This window comes from Brienomyrus brachyistius, chromosome 25 (genome assembly GCF_023856365.1).
Source record: "Brienomyrus brachyistius isolate T26 chromosome 25, BBRACH_0.4, whole genome shotgun sequence".
Classification (NCBI taxonomy): domain Eukaryota; kingdom Metazoa; phylum Chordata; class Actinopteri; order Osteoglossiformes; family Mormyridae; genus Brienomyrus; species Brienomyrus brachyistius.
This window is the reverse complement of record NC_064557.1, coordinates 10473597-10498976: the sequence shown is the minus strand read 5'-3', so window position 1 is coordinate 10498976 and position 25380 is coordinate 10473597. Positions and strand designations below refer to the sequence as shown.

Here is a 25380-nt window from a genome sequence, read left to right as displayed (position 1 = left end):
CTGATGCAAGCAACTATACTTCACAAATATATCCATTAATTTGACAGTAGGGATTACAACAATGTGTGACCAGCCTCAATGAATCAAAGATACCTCTATTTACTGAAAACTAAACTGATTTCATATTAAGAAATAACTTCAATAAAAATATGTTATTAAAGAAATACAGCCAAAATCTCATAATACTGTTACACGGGACATTTTAAATGAGATACTGTGTTACTGAATGTACATTTTTTAATAATATCCAGCATTAATCAACAAGTCACAAAGAAAGACAACAGCAACATATCAATATGACTGAGTGGTTTCACTAATACCAAACATCAACAGCCCCAAAATTCAACTGGACTGAGTGGCCACAGCTAGTCAGCTATGGTGGTTAAACACCAGTGGGTACAGATAACCAACTGTGGCCATTAGTAGTATTGCCCACATTTAATGGCTGTCGCTGCACTAAATCACCCACGTCCACTTCCTCGTTTACCTCGTTTGGGAACCTTAGAGGCAGCTGGCTCCGGAGTCTCGGGAGACGTGGTGTCCACTCCATCCTCAACCAGCTGGATCTGTGCAGAAGGAGGATAAATATGACCCAATTTTAAACACCAGTGAACACATGACAGACCTCACTGACAGGGAGGGTAAGCTGTAGAAACTCTGCAGCAACATGAGGTTGCAATCCAAGAGACTCAAAGAAATAACTTCAATTTACCAACGACAATGACAACATGCGCCTCACATGACCAAAGTCTACAGAAAGAGCCCATCCTACAACAAAGGGCAAAATAAAACTCTTAAATAAGACGTCCAGAAAGCACTTTCACACTGTCTTGCATATTAGTATGTGAGCAGGGCAGCACAGAGCCAGGCTGAGTGGAACTCTAAAGACTACACATTAAAATGATGGACAACCAATAAATGGGTCTAAATGAGGAAGGAGAAGATGAATATTGAAAGACAGACACAGACAAACAATGTTTGCAAAGTCCTGGTTATAATGGTTATATTGGGGTTAGGAATGTTGGGTTGGGGAGGGAGGTTTAAATCCCATTTCTGTTCAGTGTGTGTGGATCTCCTTGTATCGTCTGCATTTCCCCTGTGGATCTCCTTGTATCGTCTGCATTTCCCCTGTGGATCTCCTTGTATCGTCTGCATTTCCCCTGGGCAATCTCAATGCCACCCCCACATTTGACGTACAGTTAGGTGAACAGGTGTCTAAGTTGCCCAGAGTAAATGCTATGTGCCCTCCATCCAACCTGCATCGCTTGCAGGGTGTAACCCAACCCAGTAACCCTATTCTGCCTTGGATGACCTCCAGAGCCCCTGCGACATGGACCTGGATAAGCGGCTACGAGACAGATGGATGGTTACAGCAGGTCACATTCGTTGTAAATTATCTGTATGACTATCCAGCAATGTGCAAAACTTACATTTAAAGATCTGTAATCGAGACAGACATTTTTAAAAAGGTCAGTATCAGTAAAAAGTGTGAATATAACTACTTTCATAATTATTTATGACTAATTGGATACACTTGCCAAAAGATGTTTGGGTCCAATGGTCATGTAATATTAAGATATAGAGGGGGCGAGCGTATGATTTTTGAATGTATGGTTGCTAATATCAAGTGAGGAGGGGGCAACCTTATTGGGGTTGATCTTGACTGGTGATCTACAGTATACCAGACCCATGGCAACCTGCAACAGCATGGCTGACTGGCCCATCCCTCATTCTTCAGCAAAAGAATGACCCAAAACATACCCCTAAATTATACAAGACCTAAAAACTTAGGAAGGAAAATGTAGCACAACTTGACCCGTTTACCGGGTCTGCCAAGTCACCAGACCTCATTCCATCAACCGTCTACGAGACAAACTGTTCAAAGACAAAACACCCAACAAGCACCTTCAGTCTCTGGGTATCACTGCGGCAGAGCCAGAAAGACATTTAATGTGACTCCCAGCTGAATCTCATCACCAAATGCCACTCATTTCTTATTCTGTTGTTTTAAAGGCAAATGAGGGCTATTAAGAGAATATTCAGTACTCTGTATGTTTTGTATATTGCAATGTGCTATTTTAATTTTTCAGGCTGCACAGACAAATATCTTTAGTAAAACCACTGTGTTTTGGGTGTACCACAGTCCTTTCTTACCTGCTATAGACTCCAACCCCCCCCCCCCCCCCCCCATACACACCCCCAACCCTGACCTGTATGGAAGATGAAAGGATGGGTATTTAATATGTGAAGGATGGATCTTGATATTTGACACAGATGCAACTATGCGATCCAACAACCTTATGTGCAGTGAACCAACTGTCAGGTAGCCTGATGTGAACTTCCCACACGAGACACTATATCAGCGTGCTGACCTCACTATGTAAGTCCCAACAAAAATTTTAATCCACCTCGGTGTTCATACCAAGTCTCCCCACCTGTGAACTCATGGCCTGCTGTCTTAAACTGGAAAACAAAGTGCAGGCTGGTTCCCAAGACAACGGCAGCATTTAAAAGGGGATATCAGCTATGCAAAAGCAGTCCCTCAAAAGGTCGGCTTGAAGAAGCCGGAGTTTCTCAGCATGAAAAACAATATGTATAAACTTCAATGCCACCGATGCTTGTGGAAGTATTAAACTCTGGCACTCAAATTGTATTCCACATGGTGCATTCTGGGAAAAGAACACTATTGTTGCATACCATGATGGTGGCAGTGAAGCTGTAATGGCAACAATATGCTTTTTGCACCCTGCCTACAGATGCTTATATTACACAACATGAGAGGGTGCTGAAATGTATAAATCACTCCGGTTATTTTTACTTTGAAAAAACTGCCTCCCTGGCACACAGTCTAACAGCTTAAGCGTTTGCAAATTATTCGTACAATGCATAAGTATCATGCAGGACTTGAGTGAGAATTAGGCCAATCTCTGATGGAAAGCTACACATTGCGACCAGACACCTTACAAGCCAACTATTGCAGTAGACAGAATGAGAAGGAATCAGCTTCACCGCACAAAATCACCATCAGGGTGTAACCCCTTAAAAAAAACGTATTACTCAAGGACATCTCCATGCGGGGTAACTAGGAAAATTATTAGGTGAGGGAAAAATGTATGACAAAAGTCATAAAAAGTAGCACACAATTCATCCATCATTCATCTGTCATTAATCCAGACAGTGAGTCTGAAGTAGAGTCGGATACAAAGCAGCTTTGTTATCTCCGTATTAATACCAGATCCATACTTTAGGACATTCCCGATAAATATTATATTGCATTAACATAAACAAGCCCACTTATGAATGAAACCAACAGCACCAGCATATAATATAGTTTTTCCATTACTAGTGAAGGAGAAGGACCCAGACTTGTGAAAGTCCACATTGTTTTTCTGAGGTCTCTCCTTAGTTGCTTGGGGTTTCATATGATATCAAGAGCATCAAACACCGGCATTTAAATACAGCCAGGGGACACTCCCAATTGACTCATAATTAAGACAACTGGCCAATCAGAGGCTTCTAAAGGCATTACATCCACTTCTGGAATATTCTATATTTTAACATCTAACTTGGGAAATTTTTGACCCACTGAAAATCAGTTGCAGTAAATAAAGGCTGAAATTAATTTAGCTATTATTTTGTCATTACCTCTTATGGAAATGAAGTCGATACTAGGGCTGGGTCAATTAGTCTATGACACAGCAGGGATTACGATACCAGTATCCCAATTCAATACATCACGATACTGCCATTTTATCCTGATGGTTAAAGAGGCAGTTCACCCCAAAACTGAAAAAGACGTGTTGAAATATTGAAATAATGGAATTACTAAAATTTAGAAAACAGGCCACTAACAGCCTTTAATTACCAAGGATGAGCCAGCATCCTAAATAAAGCACATACACACTTTAGCTCCCAGGTATATAAACTATGCATTTCTCTGTGCAAACATAAAGGGCACATTTCTGCTTTTAAAACATCAAGTATGTGTGTGTGGGGGGGGGACATACAGAATGAACCATCTGACTTGTACTTTCAGAGGCACTTAACTGCATTTTTGTATTGTAGTGCACTTAGCATAGGCCAAATTAACAGCAAATCTTAAATGTTTGTATAATAGATCAGTCGACATTCTGCCAATGTCAAATAATACTGAAATAAAATAATAAATCAGTGCTAAGGTTCAAAATTAATATGAGAATAGTGACGAACTGAATCGCAATAGGGGTGGCATGCTGGTGCAGTAGGTAGCACTGTCCACTCACACCAGGGACCAGGGTTCGAGTCTCCGTTAAGGCTCCATGTTTGTGGAGTTTGAATGTTCTCCCTGTGTCATTATGAGGACGTACTGCGGTTTCCACCCTAAAATCCTAAATATTTGCTAAAATTGTGTGTGTGGGTGTGGACCCTGCAATGGGTTGGCACCCCATCCAGGATTATTCCCTGCCTTGGTCCCATAACCACCATAATAGGTTCTGGAAGCCCATGATCGTCATTGGTACATTGGACGGATGGATGGATAAATTGCGAGATAATTATCTTATTAGTATTGATACAACTCTGCCAAATAATTGACTTCACACAGAAAATGTACGATACATGACATGTGTGAAATACTGAAAGTCTTTAGCCTACGTATATGTAACTTATATATGTAACGTATATGTGGCCTCAACCGTACACATAGACTAATCCAGTATTTCCCAACCCAGTCTTCAGGGACCCCGGACAGTCCATGTTTTTGCTTCCTCTTAGCGCACCTGTACCAGGTATTCAGTGTTCCTGATTGGCTGGGAGCTGGGAGGGAGTAAAAATGTTGGGAGTCCGGTGTTCCCTGAGGACTGGGTTAGGAAACACTGAACTAATCCCTAGTTTCTGATATTTATTTGGCCTTAGCTGTTACAAAGTCTCACTGATAATTCATTGCTGTTAGGTTTATATTTGCGTTTGTTCTGTTCATCATTTAGCATAGTGTACTTTTCATCACCAAGGAAACATATGAATGAAATGGCATGTAGGTTAAACATGACTTTAAACAGGAACGCAAAGCATAATAATTGTTAAATTACATCACTATCATGTGCCTTATATCCATTATCATGCAGACCTGAAGATCTTTAAACACTGTATATAAATCACGGTGAGCGACAGACAGATGCTTCACCAGGTTAGACGTGCTGCCCCCTCGTGGCAGCGTTGTGTATTGGGGCTGTCAGGTCTGTAGATTCACCCTTTACGTTCAGCTTAACACCGATGTGATACCACATCTCACTACTGCCACCCTGCTTATCAACTACAGGCACAAGAGACGCCAGAAATGAGTGTGACCGTCTCTCTCCCCAAAGCACCGATTCGGCACGTCCACTATGGGATGTAACTTCTGGTAGCACGCTAAAATCATCAACAGAATTGTATCGTTTAAGATTTTTGGTATCGTGATACGATAATGACACTGGCATATCAAACAATGTTAGCCTGATCCGAATCTCAGAGCACATGGCGCAAAGCAAGAAGTACCAATGATAGGACATACAGTACACTACTATTAAGGAAAGGCTGATATATGACCCATTCCTTCAAAGCCTCCTCAGTGCGCTACGTTTCAACTAAGGACAGCAATGTTACCAGTCACTTGAGCACATGAATGATGGGTGAGGCTGATTCTTGGCAGACATTAATATTCCTGTGTGACACAACTTACCTCAAAGTTTTGATTCAGCAGAACCACAGAGAAGTAAGACGAGTAGACAGAGTTTGTCAGTCTACAATTTCAGGCTCTGACAGTCAGTCAAAGATGACCTCTGACGCAGGTTGTCTCATGTATTGTGTTCTGTAGGCTCTAAGCAATGATGACTTCATAAGAAGATCTTGGGGAAAATGCTGAAGTAGTGCAATGTAGCAAAGACAAAGGGGACAGGAAGGGGCAAGAACCCTTCTGGACTGATGGAAGACAGCTACTGGGAGTCCTCACAAGACATGATGTGAAGAAAGACAAGACAGGCAGTGAAGTGAAGACAAAACATTAGCACTAAGTGTGCGAAAAGTGAATGGCACATCTCTGGAGTTAGACTTGGGTAGTATTACAGTAAACGAGCATACCGCAACATTTTGGGAATACCATGATATTTTGGTCTGGCAAAATGTATTGGGGGACACCCTGCCCCCATTTCGAAAATGCTTCTTTCAGAAATGCAGCCAAAATACTGTGGTATAATGTCCAGATGGTATAAAAAATTAGATACAGCCCAAGCCTAACTGGAGCTGCCAGTTCTCTCCTACTATAGTAATTCATTACCATTCCTGCAGAAAAGCAGAAGTCCAGCTGGTTTAAAGGACTGATGCATATTAAAACTATCATTTTGGTTTGTCTTTACTTTCAGTTTCATATTGCCTTTTAAACACCTGTGTCCTCATGCTATGGTTTATTATATGAAGCCTTTTAATTCATTACCTTGCATGTTCTGAGTATCTTCCCAGTCTACAACCCTAAACACAATGACATGTGTAACCAGACTTTCTTCCCAGCACTCGTCAGAGCCCTTTCTGGAAACACATGGTTTCTGGATGGAGAAAAGGAGCAGGCAACGTTACCTGGGACTGGCGGACAAAGATGCCGTGGTTTTCCTCGCAGGTGAAATAGCGTTTGCCTTGCACAGTGCCGTCATTCTTGCCCTTGGGCTCGTCCAGGATAACGCCCACCCACTTGCCGGTGGCAAATAGCGTGGCGCCGATGTAGGCCACGGTGCCGCGGTGGCCCTTACCGATCACCTCCACCAGGGACCCCACCTTGACCGGCTTGCCTCCCCCGTCTGAGCTCATCCTGCTGCTGCCGCTACTGGTGGTCTACGGCAGAAGGAGATGCGGGGCGTCAAGTACGATTAACCCTCCTCGGAACCCATGGGTTTGCCCTCAAACTCTATTACGCAAAAGCCCGGCGTTCCAGCAGCCATCGACGACAAGGACTTCCAAGCCATCCTTCACCAACAGCAGTCACCTATCTGGCAGTATATTTGGACCTCGACTGCTTGCGTCTGCAGCTGTACTGTGCAGACTTCTCTTGTTCTTGCGTCCCTGCAATCTGAGACTGTGGGGCAAAGTCAGGTGACAATCCTTTCTAAACAGACTTTTGTTTCATGTCTGGGGCAAACCACACAGACAGACATTGTTGTTCCATCCGCAGACCCAACACTACTCTTGTTTTCCTACTGTTTTCCATTTTCCGAATCCAAAATAATTGTTATTTTATAATAATAATTGTGATTAGGTGTTTGTTGAACTTGACCCAAAACCCAAATAAATTCCCCATTTTATCACATAGACCATTTTGAAACTGTAACTGAAACCCACTCACTGATGCATCCCACATGCCTCAAATACCTAAAATTTTGTCAGATTACCTAATTATGACCCCGTGACTTTCTGTGACGAATCTGAGACTTTAATGGCAGCAAACAGAACCAGGTGACTGAAGGGCAGATAGAAGGAATAACTTTATTTTGGACCAAAATAAAGCATTTTATGAAATGATGAAAAAGAACAAAAACAAAAGTTGGCCAATTCATATTCAGCACAAAGAACACAGAGAAGGACATGGGTTAGGTAGACATGGGTTTAGGTAGACATGGGTTTTTTGTCATTTTAGCTAAATCCACATGCGACGTTGGTTGTCCATTTCTCACACTAGGGGCTGTTCCTTACCTCGACCATTTCTAGTGGACTTTGCAAGACCAACTATTAACATTTTCTGGGAAACGCTGCTAAGATCAAACTGATACAACTTCAGCAGTGTCCGGTATCTCATGCTGTTCAGACGAGTCCCTCCGTGAACCGGGGCTCCCTAGACTAACTCAGACACATTAAAAAGAACTGGCGAAGTAACAGGTGGTGAAGGCATTAATGTTTTAGGTAAAATATTAAGGAAAAAGTCATGATCCGCATATTTGGATGAATAGCTCCTCAAATGTAATTTGATCTCCACCTTAAGACAAAATAAACATTAAAACACAATGTTTCACATGGTTATTTTTTGGTATAAACATGGAAGATGATTTACATTAACAGTCAAAAGTCTGGACACACCTGCTCTTAATGCATTAGACTATATTACTCAAAATATATTAAACACTATTCCCAAAATTTTTGACTTTTCAAAACAGCCCCCCTTCGCTTTGATAACAGCATTGCAAACACCTGGTGTTCCTCCAACCAGCTTCCAGATGCAGCCACCTGAAATGCTTCTCCAACAGTCTTGAGGGAGTTTCCACAAGTTCCGGGCACAGGTTGACTACCTTCCTCTTGGTCTTCAATCCAACTCATCCCAAAGCAGCTCTATATTGCTCTAAGTACTTATCACAAAACCCTGAGGTGTGCTTAAGGTTGAATCTTGTTGAAAAGAAAATGATCAGTAGGGGTGTCCAAACTTTTGACTGGTACTACTTGCTTCCCTTCTCAAGTTTGCTAAAGATCAGCTAGATGTTCTACAGCACCACTGGAACAATGTTCTGTGGACGGATTGGAAAAAGGTCGACTCTTTAAAAAACATGCACAGCGTTATGTTTGAGAAAACAAAAGACCAAAAGCATATCCCAGCTATGAAGTGAGTTTGAGGATGCATAACAGCACGGACAGCTTTCAGTCATGGGATCAAAAAATGAAATGCTATCAGGAAATTCTACTGCAGAATTTCAGGGCATATTTCTACGATTTAAAACTGACAAGAAATTGGGTCATTATCAGGATGCAAAACGCAGCTGTAGATCAACAACACGATGGAGCAAATAGAAGAAATTCTGCAATGGCACAGTTTTCCCAACAGTGATCTTGACTGTTTAAATAATTTGTTCAGTAAAGAATTACAAATATAAAATGCCTGTGTTAATAATAATAATAATGATAATAAATAGTCTTATTATTATCATCATCATCATCATCAGTTTATCATAATAAAAGGACCAGCAGCTAATGGCCAGGAATTCACACTCGTCTCCATGAAAAGAGACACATTTGCTAAACCATCAGATACTCATAAACTGTGAGCATCGAAAGCTGTAGAACAAAGTGGTGTCATCAGAGAGACGGCGAAAAGCAACGCAGCTTCAGCTTAAGCTCATTACTGGATTTCTCATATCATGCTGCTCCATTCTTCGTTTCACCAACTACCAAAAAAAGTCTGCTTCCCCTATTCCAGGTCGGAAAAAACATAGTACAAATTTTTGTACAAATTCAGGGCCTAACATAATAAAACAAATTCAGGGCTGCACTAAGCTAGTACAACGTGGTATGGGCATCCTCAGGCAGGACTGTGTGATGCAGAGGTGGAAAGTTCAGGTCCAGAAGGTACAAATTCAGACCACGATTTTGTTTTTCGACCGACCTGCTGAGTCCTCTGTGACAGACTCTTTAGACTCAACTAATAAGCTGAAACACAAACTTGCTGGTTTTGTACTTCCTGGACCTGAACTGACCACCTCTGGAGTCAGGTGACAAGCAGACTCCAGTTTTCCTTATACAAGATTGTGGGTAAGAGAAAAGAAAGAAGAAAACTCAGAAATTACACCCAGACCCTGTTCGCCAAACTGGCCTTCAGCTATACCCCCTCTGTGACCTGGCGGCCATTTTGTTTTTTTGTGTATCCGTTAAGCATGGGATGGGGGCGGCGGGGGAGCGGGGGTGTGGGTGGCTTTTGTTTTCACTGCACCCCGCTGCATCCCTGAATGAAATCTCTGTACCGTGCTCCCATCCCTTCCAGCCCCCGCCCTCCACCTTGAGAATGTCTCACATACTCTTACTCCATTCTGCTTGTTTTCTAGGTATTAACACAGAGAAAAAAACTAATAGGAAAGAAAAAAGAAAAAAAAACAAGTGTGAAGGCAACCCATTCATAAGTATCCCGGTGGGTGGAGTAGCGAACGTGACCGCGTGACGCGATGGCAAGCAATCGTGGACTTTATTTCATTACAAGAGACGGAATTAGTATTGCAATATGGCGCGGAGCAGAAAAAGCAAGACGGCTTTTTCAGCGACTGAGTAACGCAGGTCACAGAAAGGTTACAGTCGGATGCAGGGGTGGTCTAGGGTTAGTGGAAGCAAGATAAAATAGGAGTGAGTCATCGCCTAACAGGCCCGGCGCCGCCTCACGCCATCCTGTAAAGCGGCTGCATGCAATTACTGAAATTCAGTGAATAAATGCTGTGGCGGCCGGTGCAGTGGCTGTCGATAGCACTGCGGGGTGGATTCATGTCTCCAGGCTGGCCTGAGCAAACACCAACCACCAGATACTCCGCTCCCCTCCCACAATCCCAATACAAGCCGCTAGGCAGACTGGGCTCTCTATACAACCTTTAGTACGTCAGCGTGCGTTTGTTTCTTTACCGTTTGTCTGTAACGTCCATGGATTTGTTGAATCAGACCTTAAGTGTAATCTGTATTGACCAGGTATATTAATATCTTCCGTGCATTAGCTAACATTGCATATTTGCTCATTGTTACTGCAGTGTTATTGATAACCCTGTTGTCCTTAGCTAAACTTAGCTAAACTAAGCTTTGCAGGACCTGTACATCAAGCCAACAGGATTTTCTAAATATTACTGCGCATGCCCTCTAGGGGGTCCATGCCTCGTGCCCTCTGTTATTGGGATAGGCTTTATGGTCACCGTACTGAATATGTATTACAGAAAGTAATTTATATCATATCAAAATACATTATGTATAGTATCTGTGGGTATTAAATCCTAGATTACATAGTCAGAAGTCTAAGTCATTCCCAATAAACTGTTAGTGATAAGGTTTTATAAAATGTTTTGTCTGGATATACAATACCATTCAAAACTATTTACCAATCAAAAGTCTGGACACGCCTTCTTTTACGTGGGTTTGTCTTTACAGACGCTCCTCTACTTAAGAACTTTCAACTTACGAACTTCCAGACATACGAATGAAGAGGACTGAAAGTCCAAATTGTGTTCATTGGGCTCCCGTTTCCTGTCCACACCATAATTTTTTTTTTTTTCTGAGCACCAGTTCCGCCTGCGTACTCCCAGCATACTAGTTCTTTGTACTTGCATATACTCTTAAAATTATGTTGAATAACAACTTACGAACATTTTAAGTTACAAACGGCCGTTCGGAACGTATCTCATTCGCAAACAGGGTGTCTGTATTTTACCCGTTTTTCATCTTATAGTAAAAGGCCTCAAGGCACATGAAATACCAAAACGACCAAGACACTGCAAGTTTCTCTAAGTTAACACTCTTAAAAACGGCCCCCCTTTTTGCCTCCATGACAGCATTGCGGACTCTTGGCGTTCTTCCTACCAGCTTCCAGATGCAGCCACCTGGAATGCTTCTTCATTAGTCCTTAATGAGTTTTCACAAGTTCCGGACACACGTTGGCTAACTTGCTCTTACTTTCCATCCAGCTCATCCCAAACCAGGTTTACAGGGTTTAGATTGGGGGATTGTGGGGGTCATGTCATGTCACGGCACCCCATCTCTTTCTATAATTCCCAGATAATACTTATAACACAGCCCCAAGGTGTGCTTAGTGCCGTTATCTTGTTGAAAAACAAATGTTTTTCAGTAGGTGTGCCCAGACGTTTGACCGGTACTATGTAATAAAGCTGAATGGGGCGTGGTGATGCAGTGACTAATTTGCCTGATACAAAGGAAGAGCACTACTTTGCAAGATAAATCAGGTGCCCTGCAAACACTAAGCAAACAAATGAATGAAAAAAGAAAAAAAATGAATGGAGGAATGAACAAACAGACCGACAGAAAGACACTGAGAGACAGACAGAGTGAGTGAGCTATTACACTAAGCTTTCTAAATAGTTCTTCCAGTGTTCACATTGCAATGTGCTATGCAGAAACACAGGCAAATATTTCCTTACTAGACAACACTAGATAAATGCAAATATACTTATATATTTACATTTATATAGTACAGTTACACTTATAAATATTTATACCTATATGCTCATTTAAAAAAGATAATTTGCTTAATGAATCATGGTTTTCTGTTTTATTTTTAGTTTATCCAAGACGTATTATCATGCAACAGAGCTTTGAAGGAATTGCTGGGGGGGGGGGGGGGGGGTCATGGGAAAAAAACAGAGCCGTGTTGGGGGATTGGGGGGTGGGGGGCAGACCTGTTTAGAAATTGCAACCTTTAGAAATATCAAAAAAAATATATGCCTGTACACATCATATGACCGCAAAAATTAAAACAAATGCCATATTTTATTTAATTTAACAGTCACAGGAATATTTTGAGATTCTCTTAAATCCTACTGATGCGCCTTCCTCGTAGGAAGTAGAGCTGGAAGACGCAGAGGAGGACTCTGATGGCCGAGGTCACTGAAGTGATCAATCAACTACTCAGTGGTAGGACTCCGGGGGTGGATGAGATTTGCCCTGAGTTCCTGAAAGCTCTTGATGTTGTGGGTCTTGGCTGACATGCCTCTTCAACCTTGTGTGGACATTGGGTACAGTGCCTTTGGATTGGCAGGCTGGGGTGGAGGTCCCAATCTTTAAGAAAGGGACCCGGCGGATGTGTTCCAACTTTAGGGGGATCACACTCCTCAGCCTCCCTGGGAAGGTCTATGACAGGGTGCTGGAGAGGAGGGTCCATCCGTTGGTCAAACCTCACATCCAGGAGGAACAATACAGATTCCATCCTGGTCATGGAGCACTAGACCATCTCTTCACCCTCACAAGGATACTGGAGGGTTCATGGGAATTTGCCCAACCAGTATACATGTGTTTTGTAGATTTGGAAAAGGCATATGATCATGTCCCTGAGGGGGTCCTGTGGGGGATGCTTCATGAGTATGGGATGTGGGGTCCATTGTTGCGAGCCAACAGATCCCTGTACAAAAGGAGTAAGGGCTTGGTTGCATTGCCAGCAGTAAGTTAGACTCGTTCCTGGTGGGTGTTGGACTTGACCAGAGCTGCCCTTTGTCATCAATTCTGTTCATAACTTTTATGGACAGAATCTTTAGGCGTAGCCGATTCTGCCTCAGGATCGCATCTTTGCCTTTTGCAGATGATTATGTCCTGTTGGCGTCATTGGGCTGTGACCTGCAGCATGCACTGGGGAGGTTTGCAGCTGAGTGAGGCGGCCGAGTTGAGGATCAGCACCTCCAAGTCTGAGGCCGTGATTCTTGACTGGAAAAAGGTGACTTGCCCTCTCCTGGGGGATGAGGTGCTGCCTCAAGCGGAGGAGTTTAAGTATCTCGGGGTCTTGTTCACAAGTGAGGGAAAAAGGGAGAGGAAGATCGACAGACGGATCGGTGCAGCGTCAGAAAAATTGTGCATGCTGCACCGTTCTGTTGTGGTAAAGACAAAGCCGAGCTGATTTACCAGTCGATCTACCTTCCTGCCCTAACCTATGGCCATGAGCCTTGGGTAGTGACCGAAAGAATGAGATTGCGGACACAAGTGACTGAAACAAGCTTCCTCCTCAGGGTGCCTGGGCTCAGACTTACGGGTGGTTCATATTTCTCGCCTTGCAAAAACGCAACACTCACGTATCCACACTGCATATGTGGACAGGGAAACGTTCATAGCTCTCCAGTCAAGCCAAGTACTTTACACATGTGCATAACGTGTTGTATTTATTTTTTTATTAGGAATATAAATTACTATTCTGATATTCTTAGAAGCACGTACCACAGCAGTGAGATTTTTGTCCATCTCTATGCTTTACAAATTCAGATAGCCAGCTCACAGGGTTGCCAATTTTGGTCAGCTGGCGTGAGATTTTCAATTCGAGACAAGCTGTACTCTCACACACACACATCTACATGTATGTAACGATTTTATTACCTTGTAAACACTCTGTAGGGTTTGCAAACTACCCCAACGCGCATCAGAAGCATCCATGTTGGTATTTAAAGTGGACATTAGTCAACCGATCATATGCAGTGTGTCCAGAGGTGCGCATGCACCACTACGTGGACACAAATTTGGAGTGCAGCACAGTGACGTCAAACAAGTCGTAAACGTTCCCGCAGACATCCGCTAGTATGCGGAGAAGTATGAACCAACCTTACAGAGAGGATGAGGAGCTCAGACATTCGGGCGGAGCTCAAAGTGGGGCTGCTACTCCTCCTCATCGAAAGGAGCCAGTTGAGATGGTTCGGGCATTGGTCTAGGGTGCCTCCTGGATGGCTCCCTAGGGAGGTGTTTGGGCATGTCCAACCAGGAGGAGGCCCCGGGGTAGACAAAGGACACGCTGGAGAAATTATATCTCTTGACTGGCATGGGGATGCCTTGGTATTCCCCCGGGGGAGCTGTAGAAGGTGGCTGGGGAGAGGGAGGTCTGGGCATCCCTGCTGAGACTGCTGCCCCCACAACCCGACCCTGGGCAAGCAGCGAAGGATGGATGGATGGATGGATGGATGGAGTTTATTTGGGGGACAGTGTGGGGGGGGGGGATCACGACAAATACATCAGCTCTAGAAGTTACATTAGCATGCCTGTGAATTTGTTTGAATTCCTCAAATTATTCCAGCACATGAGACTGTCTGAAATGCTATTCCCATTGCAGAGCATACTATTATTAATTCCCCTCCAATAAAGGATATGCAGAGTTGATACGGTCTTGGTATTTATAAGCTGACAGCAAGTGATGACAGGGAAATGATTTAAGGCAACTTAAAATTATCATGAATTATTTAATGAAATTCCCCCCATGAATTTCTTAACCCACTGCCTTGTTAAATATCCCACTTGTCACTGAAGTAACAATGCAAAGACGGAAAATGTAGCAAGCATCACATTCTTTGATACTGTCAAAGCTTTTTCTATAGCTTTAATCATAGGGAGGAACTGACACATGGTGGAGAAAAATGTCCAGAAGGACAGTTTTCAAATCTTAATTCATTCCATCCCCACAATCTCGTTATAACATGATTGCATAGTGACAGCAGCAGTATACAGGTCTACACTAACTGCCAGCAAATTTGCAGTTTCTCATAGTCCATAGTCTACTGTTGTATAACCAGGGATGGACATAACTGGTATGCAAGTACGCATTCACCTCGAAGACCAATACTGTACGTGTGGCAATCAATTGTTTATAAAAGCACAAAGGCATACTTGTGTGCATTTGCGCTGATATAACAAGACAATACCTTTTATTTTAACCTGTATACCGCAAATGAAGTAGTTAGCATATAAACATTAAAATGCATTATATTTTGCTTTCATAGCAGCGCAAATGCACATAAAAGAAGTATGCATTTACACTGCTACCACAATCGATTGTCGCAGGTATCATTTTTAAAGGTGAATGCGTACTTGCATACTAGTTATGTCCATCCCAGTGTATAACGTTGTATATTGTATTGTCACAGCCTCCCTGACGTGCCCCCTCCTAAAAGACTTTTTTATTTTTAGGTATATGTATATTTAGATACACACATACAGGTATCCCCCCCCCCCCCAATTATCCTCATTGTCGAGTGTGCTGATGTCCTGTTGTGTTACAAAAAAAAAAAATACAAAAAGAAATTGTCCTAAAAATAGCTACGTGGGCTGAAAATATCACCAGCAGCTACAACTTATCGATTCCTTAAAAATACAAGTGAGCACTTCTGTTGCCTAAACACAGCGCCACAGAATTTGCCTAGCAAAAATGGCAAAGAAATATCCATCCATCCATTCATCCATCCATCCATCCAGCCATTCATTGCCTTAATCACTCATCCTGCTCTGGGACACAAAAGATCATGCAGCCTGTTATAGGGAGCACAGGGTACAAAGCAGGGGAAACCCCTGGATGGCAAGACAGTAAGTAATATATCATAGATATAATGAGCAATAAACAAAGGATAGAACAGATTTTCATCTAAGATCAACTAATCATAGTTCAGTATTTAGGTTGCCTTGGCATAGTTTCATGGTCACCTTCCTGGGGACACCTTGCAGACCAGATATTAACAGTGTCTATTTTTTGCAAACTACAGCATAAAGTACAATGTATGCAGATTCTGAAGAACAGCCGAGAAATACTTAGACTTACATGTATTAGGTTAAGGGAGAACCTTTTCATGCAGACATGGAACTACAATCACGAAAAAACAAGGGGTTATAAAGTGACGTTTTTGACGTCATACCCACCAAACCGGTATTTTCAGCATTCTTCTCGAAGTAGGAGAGAAATGAAACGGTTACCGTTTTTGTGGAATGCGAACTGTCTCAGCGTATCACTTGTACTTACTCATGTCCTCTGCCACATGACTGCAGGTTAAGCTCGACAAACTAGCTAGACCCAAGTCACATAATACTGCAAAACGCTGCAAAGCATTATGGTTACACACCCAAATTAGTCGTTTGCCATTATTTCATTATTTTTCACTAATGTTTTGCAGTGTGCTTTCTAGACAAGCACAGAGTTTTCACATCTTGCTGTCTAACTTTCTTATTGTGCACAGATGACTCGGTGGCAATAATGTAGCATAAGGTCCAATCGCCATGACTGAGCTTGTCATCAAATTATGGGAAGTGTAACTTGTCATCAACTAAAAGCATCACAGGAAAACCTGGTTGTAAAATGCATCTTGGACGACTGGTTCACAAGTTGGTAGCACTAAATACAAGCATAAACCACCACTAAAAGGCTGTGATACAATGACTAAAACCACTTGTCGAGGTGGTCTAGGACACAATTGATCAAATATGTTTGCAGTGTAAACACCAGTATTCGTTGATGCATCCCTGACAAGGACATCACAATAACAGTGACGCGTCTCGACTGTTCACTAGTGATCTGACCTCCCAAGATGCATCTTAAAACCCAAGTGTAAACAGGGCCACAGTGAATTTCATCACATGAATGGGAAAAGCCCATATATCAGATTTTACTGTATACTAAACCATGGTGTAAAAAGCTGGATGAAGATGGCAAATGAGAGCTCAAATCCCAAGTGTAACACTAATATGGAATTCATCAATGATACTGGCACAGAAGTCTTCCATGTACGCGTTGTATGGAAACCCCTAATTTCTGAAAGCAATATAATCACCAATGTGTGGATCAGTGCTAGTATTTAGTAAAACAACACAGTCTTCTGGACTCTCTATTAATTCATGGAAAGCTAAGAACAGAAACAGTAGAGCTGAGGGGGACCTCACACTGACGATTTCAGTTTCGATAATAGAATCTGAATAATACAGTCCATTGTTCAATCTGGAAACTCTATTCACCATATGGCTTCAAAAGAAACATTATAACAATGGCATCAGTGGGGAAAAGGAGTCAAAAACGTGGAGATAATGTAGGAGCAATTCTACCAAGTAAATAGACAGAAACATTATAACTATCTGTATTTCTGCGGGATACATATATAAAAAGCCAGGTACAAGCGAGAGAGAAACCTAACAGTGAAGCTGGAATAAAGCTTCTTGAAGAAAGTGCCGACATCAGCATTTCACTCATATCCTCTCTGCTCGTCGTCCAGCACATGGAGCACCGAGCAGAGGATGGCTTGCGGATCATAATGCCATACAGACATGATGAGCCCGACTCCTCCAATCAGCAGAACCGCCTTCTCTCTGGATCCATAACGACCAGCTGGACAAACTGTCCCAGCAGCCAAAATCTTCAAGATCTTCATCATCCCTGGCTTTGACATCGCAGCCTTTATGCTGATGCTCCAGCCCAAAACATTCTATCGCAAACAAATCCCGCCTTCTAAAGATGCTCTCCACACCTACCACCTTTTGGCCTAAGACATCACACTACAGAGTAACATCACAAAGCTCACAGACTACGCGCCATGCCCTCACATCCTCTGAAAGCGTGGCCCAAGTTCAGCTGCGTGACATCAGAACGATACACGCAGACAGAGCCGGCAATATAATGACGCATCTCCACGCAGCCCCGTTTGCGTGCCGGTCACCATTAACATCTGAGGCCATCGATTCCCAAAGTGCCCAACCCAGCATAGTTTGTAAAGACAAACTATTGTGAATCCAACACAAAATCTGACACGAGTGCCCCTCATTAAGTACCTGAGAATACCTAGAGACTCTGAAGCCGATATCTCTTTAAATCATTTAGGCGACTCACCCGGCTGTACGTGTGCCTCTTGGTCTGTGACATGCTGCCCCGTGTCGTTACTAAGACTCCACACTCCACGATGGCTTTCCTTTACTTCCTCCTTCTTATAAAGCAGAAACTGGGAGAGGTGGGGGTGGGATGACAGTTCGTCGGAGGGGCAGGGAGGGAGGAATCGGCGATGCCGTCTGTGTAATTCCCAATCACGCCGCGAGTGGTACAATCCTCACTCCAGCATTTCGGGCTCGCCAACTTGCCTGCCCCTGTTTACCGCGGGTGGCGCACCCCCCGGCCCGGCATGAGACGGACAGGGGGCTTCCAAGGCCGGCTAAGGTGGTGCAGAAATAAAAGAATGTGGGAGCTAACGCTGCAGCATCTGCTGAGGGACGGCTTCTGCGCTACTGCCGGCACTGCCTGCTGCAGAAAGGCTGAGAGGCAGGCGGCCGGGCTGCAGGACAGCACTCCTCTGGGTCCTACTGCCCACCTCTTTAACAGCCAGTCCAATGCAATTCAGATATTCAGCATTTCCTGCATGCACCAGACAATGCATTGCAGGCTTTGTGCCTGTACTGACATCCCCACCCTCTGAAATCTCGATTCCAAGGGGTACTATTTATGCATAAATTCGTCCAAGCGTGCAGGTTTATAGAAAAATAACAGGCACATTTCACCCTTGCGTCGTGCTGATGTGTGACCTAAGAGACAGTTCTCGGGTTTCTGTGTGTCCTGAGCTGAAGAGACAATGGTCTGGCCCACATTTAGCATAAAGCACATGGCACGAGCAGGCGAGAGTTAGCGGGGCCTGTGCAGCCCTACCTGACGACATGAGCATAGCACTATTGACGATATTCCTACATAACAGCTGCCCAGTGCTGCTGGGTAAGATAAACAACTGCCCTGGACAAACACAGGCATGTGGATGACTGAGAAACAGGCCAATGCTGCTTAATCACCCAATACCCAGAGACGACCTCTGCAGTCTCTGCTGACCGGCACTGAAGATCTAGCACAGCTGTGCACGATTCTACCCCACATACTGGCTAACAGAGGCTACTCAGAAATAATCAAAATGGTTATTAGGCACCATGACCCTGAAGCTGGTCCAGATACCAGAAACATGTATTAAAAATACAGCGTGACAGTTCTCTACAGCTGCCCCGCTGCATTAATGTAGGTTTACTATTCCTTGAGGCTGTTCAATGGCTTATGACAATAGCCACAGAGAAGAGCATCCGTACTAGAGAGGCAGACACAATCAGAAGTCGTTCCTGGCTTTGAATAAAGCCGGTGCTTCGAGTCGGAGCTCAGCTGGGGACGTCTAGGTCAGAGACATCTGCGCTCAGGCACGCCAAATGCTACAGCCAATATAATCACACGTAAAATGAAATTTGAGTTAGACTTTGCAATAAATCCAACATGAGCTAAAGAAATATACATTTACAAATCGGTTGTGTTGTATGACGTTGTGAAATACGTCTGCATAATTTAATGTTTCACTCGTCTGACTTTTGAGTTGAAAGAGAAAAACCACCCAATATACCATTTTCAGCGACTAAAATAGATAAGGTTACCTTCTCTGGCATTCAACTCATTTAACAGAGTCCGTCTTTTTTACAGTCTGATGTAACTAACAGGTCGATAGAAAATATCACAGTGTTACGTGTTTAAGTAATAAAGAGCACATTTATGTCGTGTGTCAGACATCAATCACAGCCAGTGTGCTCTACCACCTCATATCACTGTGGTCGCAGTGAGTCTCTGTGCTCTTCATAAGCTCCGGCACCTCAAAGTTTACAAATTAAGCACCGGATAAAGCTACTTCTGTTTTACGTGTTTTAAACCAAAACAAATTCCCCCTGTTTAAATGTTTTTTTTTTTGACTGATGGAAGGTTCGCTATTTTCATTTGATATGGCACTGATATTGACAGAACAAGCCAAGTCCCAAGCTAAATTACACTAATAATACACACTGTCATATCGTAAGCAGGCCTGGGCTTGAAAGAGGATTAGCCTCCTGTCCGGCGGAAAACGTCAGGTGTCTTTTTCTGGTTTTCTGGTGGAATATGTTGCAGAGGAAGGGCCCAGTTGGGACAGCATTCAGGAGAAAATGCACTGGACGACCCCTGACAGTTGGCAGTAACTAATAAATGGAAGCCATTCCACAATCAGGAAAAATCACTGCCAGTGAAGTTAATACACTGCATATATATTGGCCTTCAAGTCCTTCAAAGTGTGTCTTGGTCTTAAGAATGGAAACCATTTCAAGCATCTGTTAACCACATACCTGATTTTCACTGCTTCCCTTTTTTACACATATTTTTAAATTACAAAGAAAATAATCTACGGCTAAAACCATGCAAAAAATTCATTTGCACAGATGAGTAGGTTTTGCACCTGGAAACCAGGCATGGAAACTACCATTAGCTTCCATGCCAAATATAATGACGTTCATGCGAGGGTCATAATGCTGATTCATAACTGTCATATCGGGAGTACAAGCTTAATACACTGAATATGCATTACACTTATGTTTAAAATGTCGACCCCTGTTTTACACAAGAATCATCTTGTTTGCAGTGGTTACTGCTGTCAGCACGAGGGAGACAAAAATGTCTGGTGCTAAAAGTCATTCAGAGCTGGTATTTATGCGACACAGCTGAACGGAGACACATTTTGCTGTGTTTTTGGAACATACCATCTCATTGGATCTGGCGGGGGAGGCAGGTGTCTGCAGTAGATGCCTCTCTCTGAGTGTCTGCACCTCAGCGCCACGGGGCTCCGCAAAGGAAGCTACACAGTAGGGAGTTTAGGGGAGGCGGGACTGAGGGTTGGCATCAGGATCACACAGACGAAGTCACCACAGGAAGGAACAAGGCAGTGAGCCTTAGCGGACATCATCATGGTCAGAGGGGATCATAAGCTGCGACCAAGAGAACCGCAATCCACCAGCCAAAATGGGGGGGGGGGGTGTAAACGAGAGGATGACAGTGCGACGAAAAACTGATTATTGCGGTCAGCAGCGACGGACAGGAATGGGGACGTCGCTGCAGCAACAACCGTCGTTAGAAGGACAGCAGGTCAGATGAAAGGTTAGTGTGATACCTCACCCCACATCACCCCACATCGTCTCACCCCACGTTACCCCACCTCACCTGTGAAGGTGCGACAAATAACTGCTCCTTGTTTACAGACAAAATACAATTGAAGATAAACGGTTTCGCTTTTAGACACGCCGCTGAGTGCATGAAATATGACAATATTATTAACTTCTACCTAACACAGCAATAAGGGCTATAAAATTAAACATTACAGGACAGCATGACAGGATCAGCTGTATATTAAACCTTACTGGGCACGGGCATTTAAAAGCCACAAGCCGTATATAAACAAACACTGAAATAACCATGCAGTTTTTTTTCAATCCAAAGAAGCTGTTTAGCTGGCTATGAGAAAAATAGCCGCTGACTGTCAGCTTTCTCTTCAGTTCTGAATGAGGTGCCGTGGCAGTTTGTGGCAGCCCAGAGATCTGTGACTGATGAAGCTAAAATCAGCTTCCAGTCTCAGTGCAAGAATCTGCACAGAAATATTGGAAACTGAAATAAAAGATTCTTCTTTATGGTAACGATAAAGGAGCAAAATATTGTTTATTATATTAAATGATTTAATTTAATAACCTTATTAATCAAAATTATATTTTGACTGTTTGTGGAGTACAGAAGCTAATTTTTTATTTTTTTTTTTATCTCGCAAAACAAGATAAGATTTTGTAGAGTTTGTGTGCAGACAGCATATTTAGGCAGCTGTTTAGCATTCAGAGGTGGTCAGCGCTGAAATCACTTCTCTCTGGCACTATAAAACACACTAGCACGTCACACCTACTTTAAGTGATTCACAAGGTTTACTTCACAAGCTCGGTCTATTCTGCACAATGAAACTCGGTAGGCCCTTGCAGAGCTGGCCTCTCATTCAAAGGAACCATTGCCCTAATACCCAGACCTTAAATGGCTTGCTCCCTTTCAATAAACACCTAATCAACATCCAAATGAGCATTCTCACGACCGAATGAAATCTGAACGTAAGAGAAAAGACACTATTCCATCCTCATCTACTGTACGATTGGAGAAAGCCATTGCTCACATCATTCAGTGGGTTCTGGTCTGATTGTATCCAAATGGATAACAGTAAAACAAAATTATTAACTAGACAGTAATTTAAAAATATATATCTTGTGGTATGCTGTGATGTTTTTTGGCAGGGTTACAAATATGACCGGTAATTATTAAACTATCAAAAACACTTAATACACTTAATAGAACAAATTATATCACCAGTGTTCGATATAAACAATGCTGCTTATACAAAGTATATTTCATTGTACACTTTACAGACAGTCAGCAATAGGAAATGATCACTGCTAAGAATCCTAAATGTAGATTGCAATACCTAGATAAAGCACAATCAGAATGTATCCATACATTATACTGAATGGCTTACCAAAGGAATATATCTTTTCCTTTATAAGTCGATAACATGCTGTTTTTCTAAAAAGAAATACTGCCTTTTTCAGGTAAGGTAATCTAACGTAGAATAATCAGGGCATTAATTAATAAACAATCAATCCGTCTGCAGTTTGATCAGCGCCCCCTAGCGGTACTGTGGATACCGGCTGAAGGCACTGAAACTGATTCCTTTCTAGATGACAGACTTCCTCTAGCAATGGTTAGTGAGCGAGCTTACCTTCTATACGTGGGGTTACTGTGTCTATATCAGGATGATTTTAAAAGTATTACAGAAAGAAAGCTTTCCCTTTGTGCATATTCGTGGTTTGAACGCACATATATCCCCAAACCGAGTATCAAAAATGACATGCTTTTAGCCTGCTAGCTACATTCCCACATGGCCAACTCTCGGATCTCTGTTACTGTTCGGGAATTTCAACAGCGACGACCCAGCAAACTGCAGCAATAAATACATTTAAAACCAAACACACGCCTACACGAAATAAGTCGCTGCCTTGCTTTGGGTTTCGCCATCCCCAGCTTTATCTATTATACTTGCAGGTTTATACTGTTCATTGAGCGAACGGCAAACTGTCCCTAAACACAGGCAATCCGAGCTGACAGTACATTGGACTCAACATTATGATGATGGTGATTATTATGATGAGGAAAGATTACTACTACTAGTACCGCTGCTACTACTACTACTACTGTTGTTGTTGCAGTTTGATATTTGTAGCTTCCCACCGCAAGAACACAGTAGCGATTATTGCTTGTGATTACAGATATTGCATGTCTTTTTTTAGAAATCACTTTTGCGTGCATTGCTGTTTGTCAGGCGAGGGACCGCCGGGTCCAAGTGAGCATACAAACAGGCTGCATTCCCCGTATTTTTTATTGAATCTCATCCGGCCAGCATCCCCTCTCCTGCGGGCCTCCCTTCCCAGGCGCGGCTCCTCCCAGCCAGCCGGCGTTTTCACTTCTAATTACTGTATGTTCAAAACCGATCTTCGCTTTTCTCTGCCACTCGGCCAAATGCCTTTATTATGCTTGTTTTATTTCGTTATATAACAGATAAAACTTACCAACTACGAAGGCTGAGCTGGAGCTGTAGACTCCCCGGATTTGTGATGCAGCTTCCTGTTCAGTGCAGGAATAACGCCTCAGTATTTCCTCGGAAAATCACAGTGCCTCCCATGATTTAAGGGCACCTGGCATCTTCAGATCGTAACTTCTACAAGTGTATATGACATGTATTATTTACTTAATGGATCGTTTGGACTTGCTTGATGTTTTGTAAGTGCATTGTTCTGTATTAATTCTGTTAAATGTTACTCGCAGGTTGGTGCGAGTAAGATTTCTTATGTACTGGAGTACAGAAGGCAGATAAAGAACCATGATTATTGCTGTTGCTGCAGATAATTTTCTACTGTGTAAGTTTTACTTTGAGAACAAATAAATTTGAGTGTCAAAGCAAAACGGATTATTTACTGATGTTTTCTGGCTGTGGTGTACATCTATAGATGTTTCACGTTCATGAGAATGAGTGTTATTTCAGCCATAGCAAATAAAATGTGATTGTCAGCTTTTTCTGAATCAAAATCTTTTAGTTACTGAATACGTTTCAAGATTTTGTAAAAACCTGCTGAAGATACGTGGGTAGCTCTATAGAGATGTCATTTCTTAGGGAATAGCGCTACAAATAAAATACCATTTTAAGGTAATACATGCATAACATGGCCTGTGTACTTTTCCCCACGCGCTTACGACCAGCGGGTGCTCGTGCGCTTTCGGTCTTATGCAGTGCAGCAATAGGAAAAGGAAGCAACAGCGTTAAAAAAAAAAAAAAAAAGTTATTGAGGAGGTGGTAAAAAATACATTCTAATAAAATTATTACTGCAATGTTCTGCAGCACACACAGTACCAGCACAGCAGAATTCAGGGCGATCAGTGCAAGCTGCTGCTGAGGTCATGTGCCTCACCTATGGTCTGCAGAAATCCTCTAGACCAGCAACTTGTCTTCCCGCATGGCGTTATCTGAAACGCTGTCTTCAGTTTACTTATAAGTATAAGTAATTACGATTACTGATTAAAATTCCGCTTCTGGAAAATTACCAGTAAGATTCTCAAGCGTGAACAAACTGTCAAAATACGTTACTGGACGTACAATGCATTCTCTATCGAGGAAGAAACAAACGATTTTTGCTACTACGCATGTAGTGCAAAGCTGGAAAGAGGGAGAACCAACTCAACGCGCCGAATTCACAAGAATTAGTGTACTTGTTGCTGCATCAATGTTTATATCTACAAAATGTGCCGCATAAGTAGGCCTATATTTTATTTATTTCACAATTGGCATATTATGGAGATTACGGCCCCTAAAAAGCGTTTGGCTCCTAAAAATTTTAGCACGGACTTAGGAGAAAGAAGTATGTGCCATCTATCTGAGCCATCTGATCTGCGTACCATTGCCTTCTGTATTCCTTTGTTTCAAATGACACAAATACAGAGATGTTAATATTTATTCAATTTTAATGCATTACTAACCTGGCAGAACCCAGTAGTGCAGTACAGTGGAATTTTTGTTTTGGATTTTCAAAATAAAGGTAGGGAAGGTATAACTTTTATAAAAAAAAATTCCAAAAGTGGTATTGAATTGTTAATCCACTCATTCTACTGTTCTAATATAATGTCTCAGAAGAGGTGGTATGCCTGTCTGATGGAGACACAACTGACAGTGTAAGATATTTCACAGCAGATTTAACAAAACTATGATTTGTAATTCTAACTTTCTAGAAAGTATTATTTTTCCTAAACTTTCT

General features: G+C 42.6%; 1 protein-coding gene across 17 annotated transcripts in view; it reads right to left on the bottom strand.

Moving 5' to 3' along the window:
• Window positions 1-23782, bottom strand: part of dctn1b (dynactin 1b) — a 71764-nt gene extending 47982 nt beyond the window's left edge. For 11 of the 17 annotated variants that reach the window (XM_048995639.1, XM_048995640.1, XM_048995645.1 and 8 more), the window contains exons 1-3: window positions 18071-18486; window positions 6589-6840; window positions 488-566 (exon numbers count right to left, since the gene is read on the bottom strand). In XM_048995639.1, the coding sequence (XP_048851596.1) occupies window positions 488-566; window positions 6589-6840; window positions 18071-18103 (364 nt within the window). In that variant the 5' untranslated portion in view covers window positions 18104-18486. Of the gene's footprint in view, window positions 1-487; window positions 567-6588; window positions 6841-18070; window positions 18487-23643 lie in introns of those variants that run through there. The other 6 variants (XM_048995655.1, XM_048995656.1, XM_048995657.1 and 3 more) reach the window with 3 other exon arrangements.
• Between the last annotated feature and the right edge of the window lie 1598 nt (window positions 23783-25380).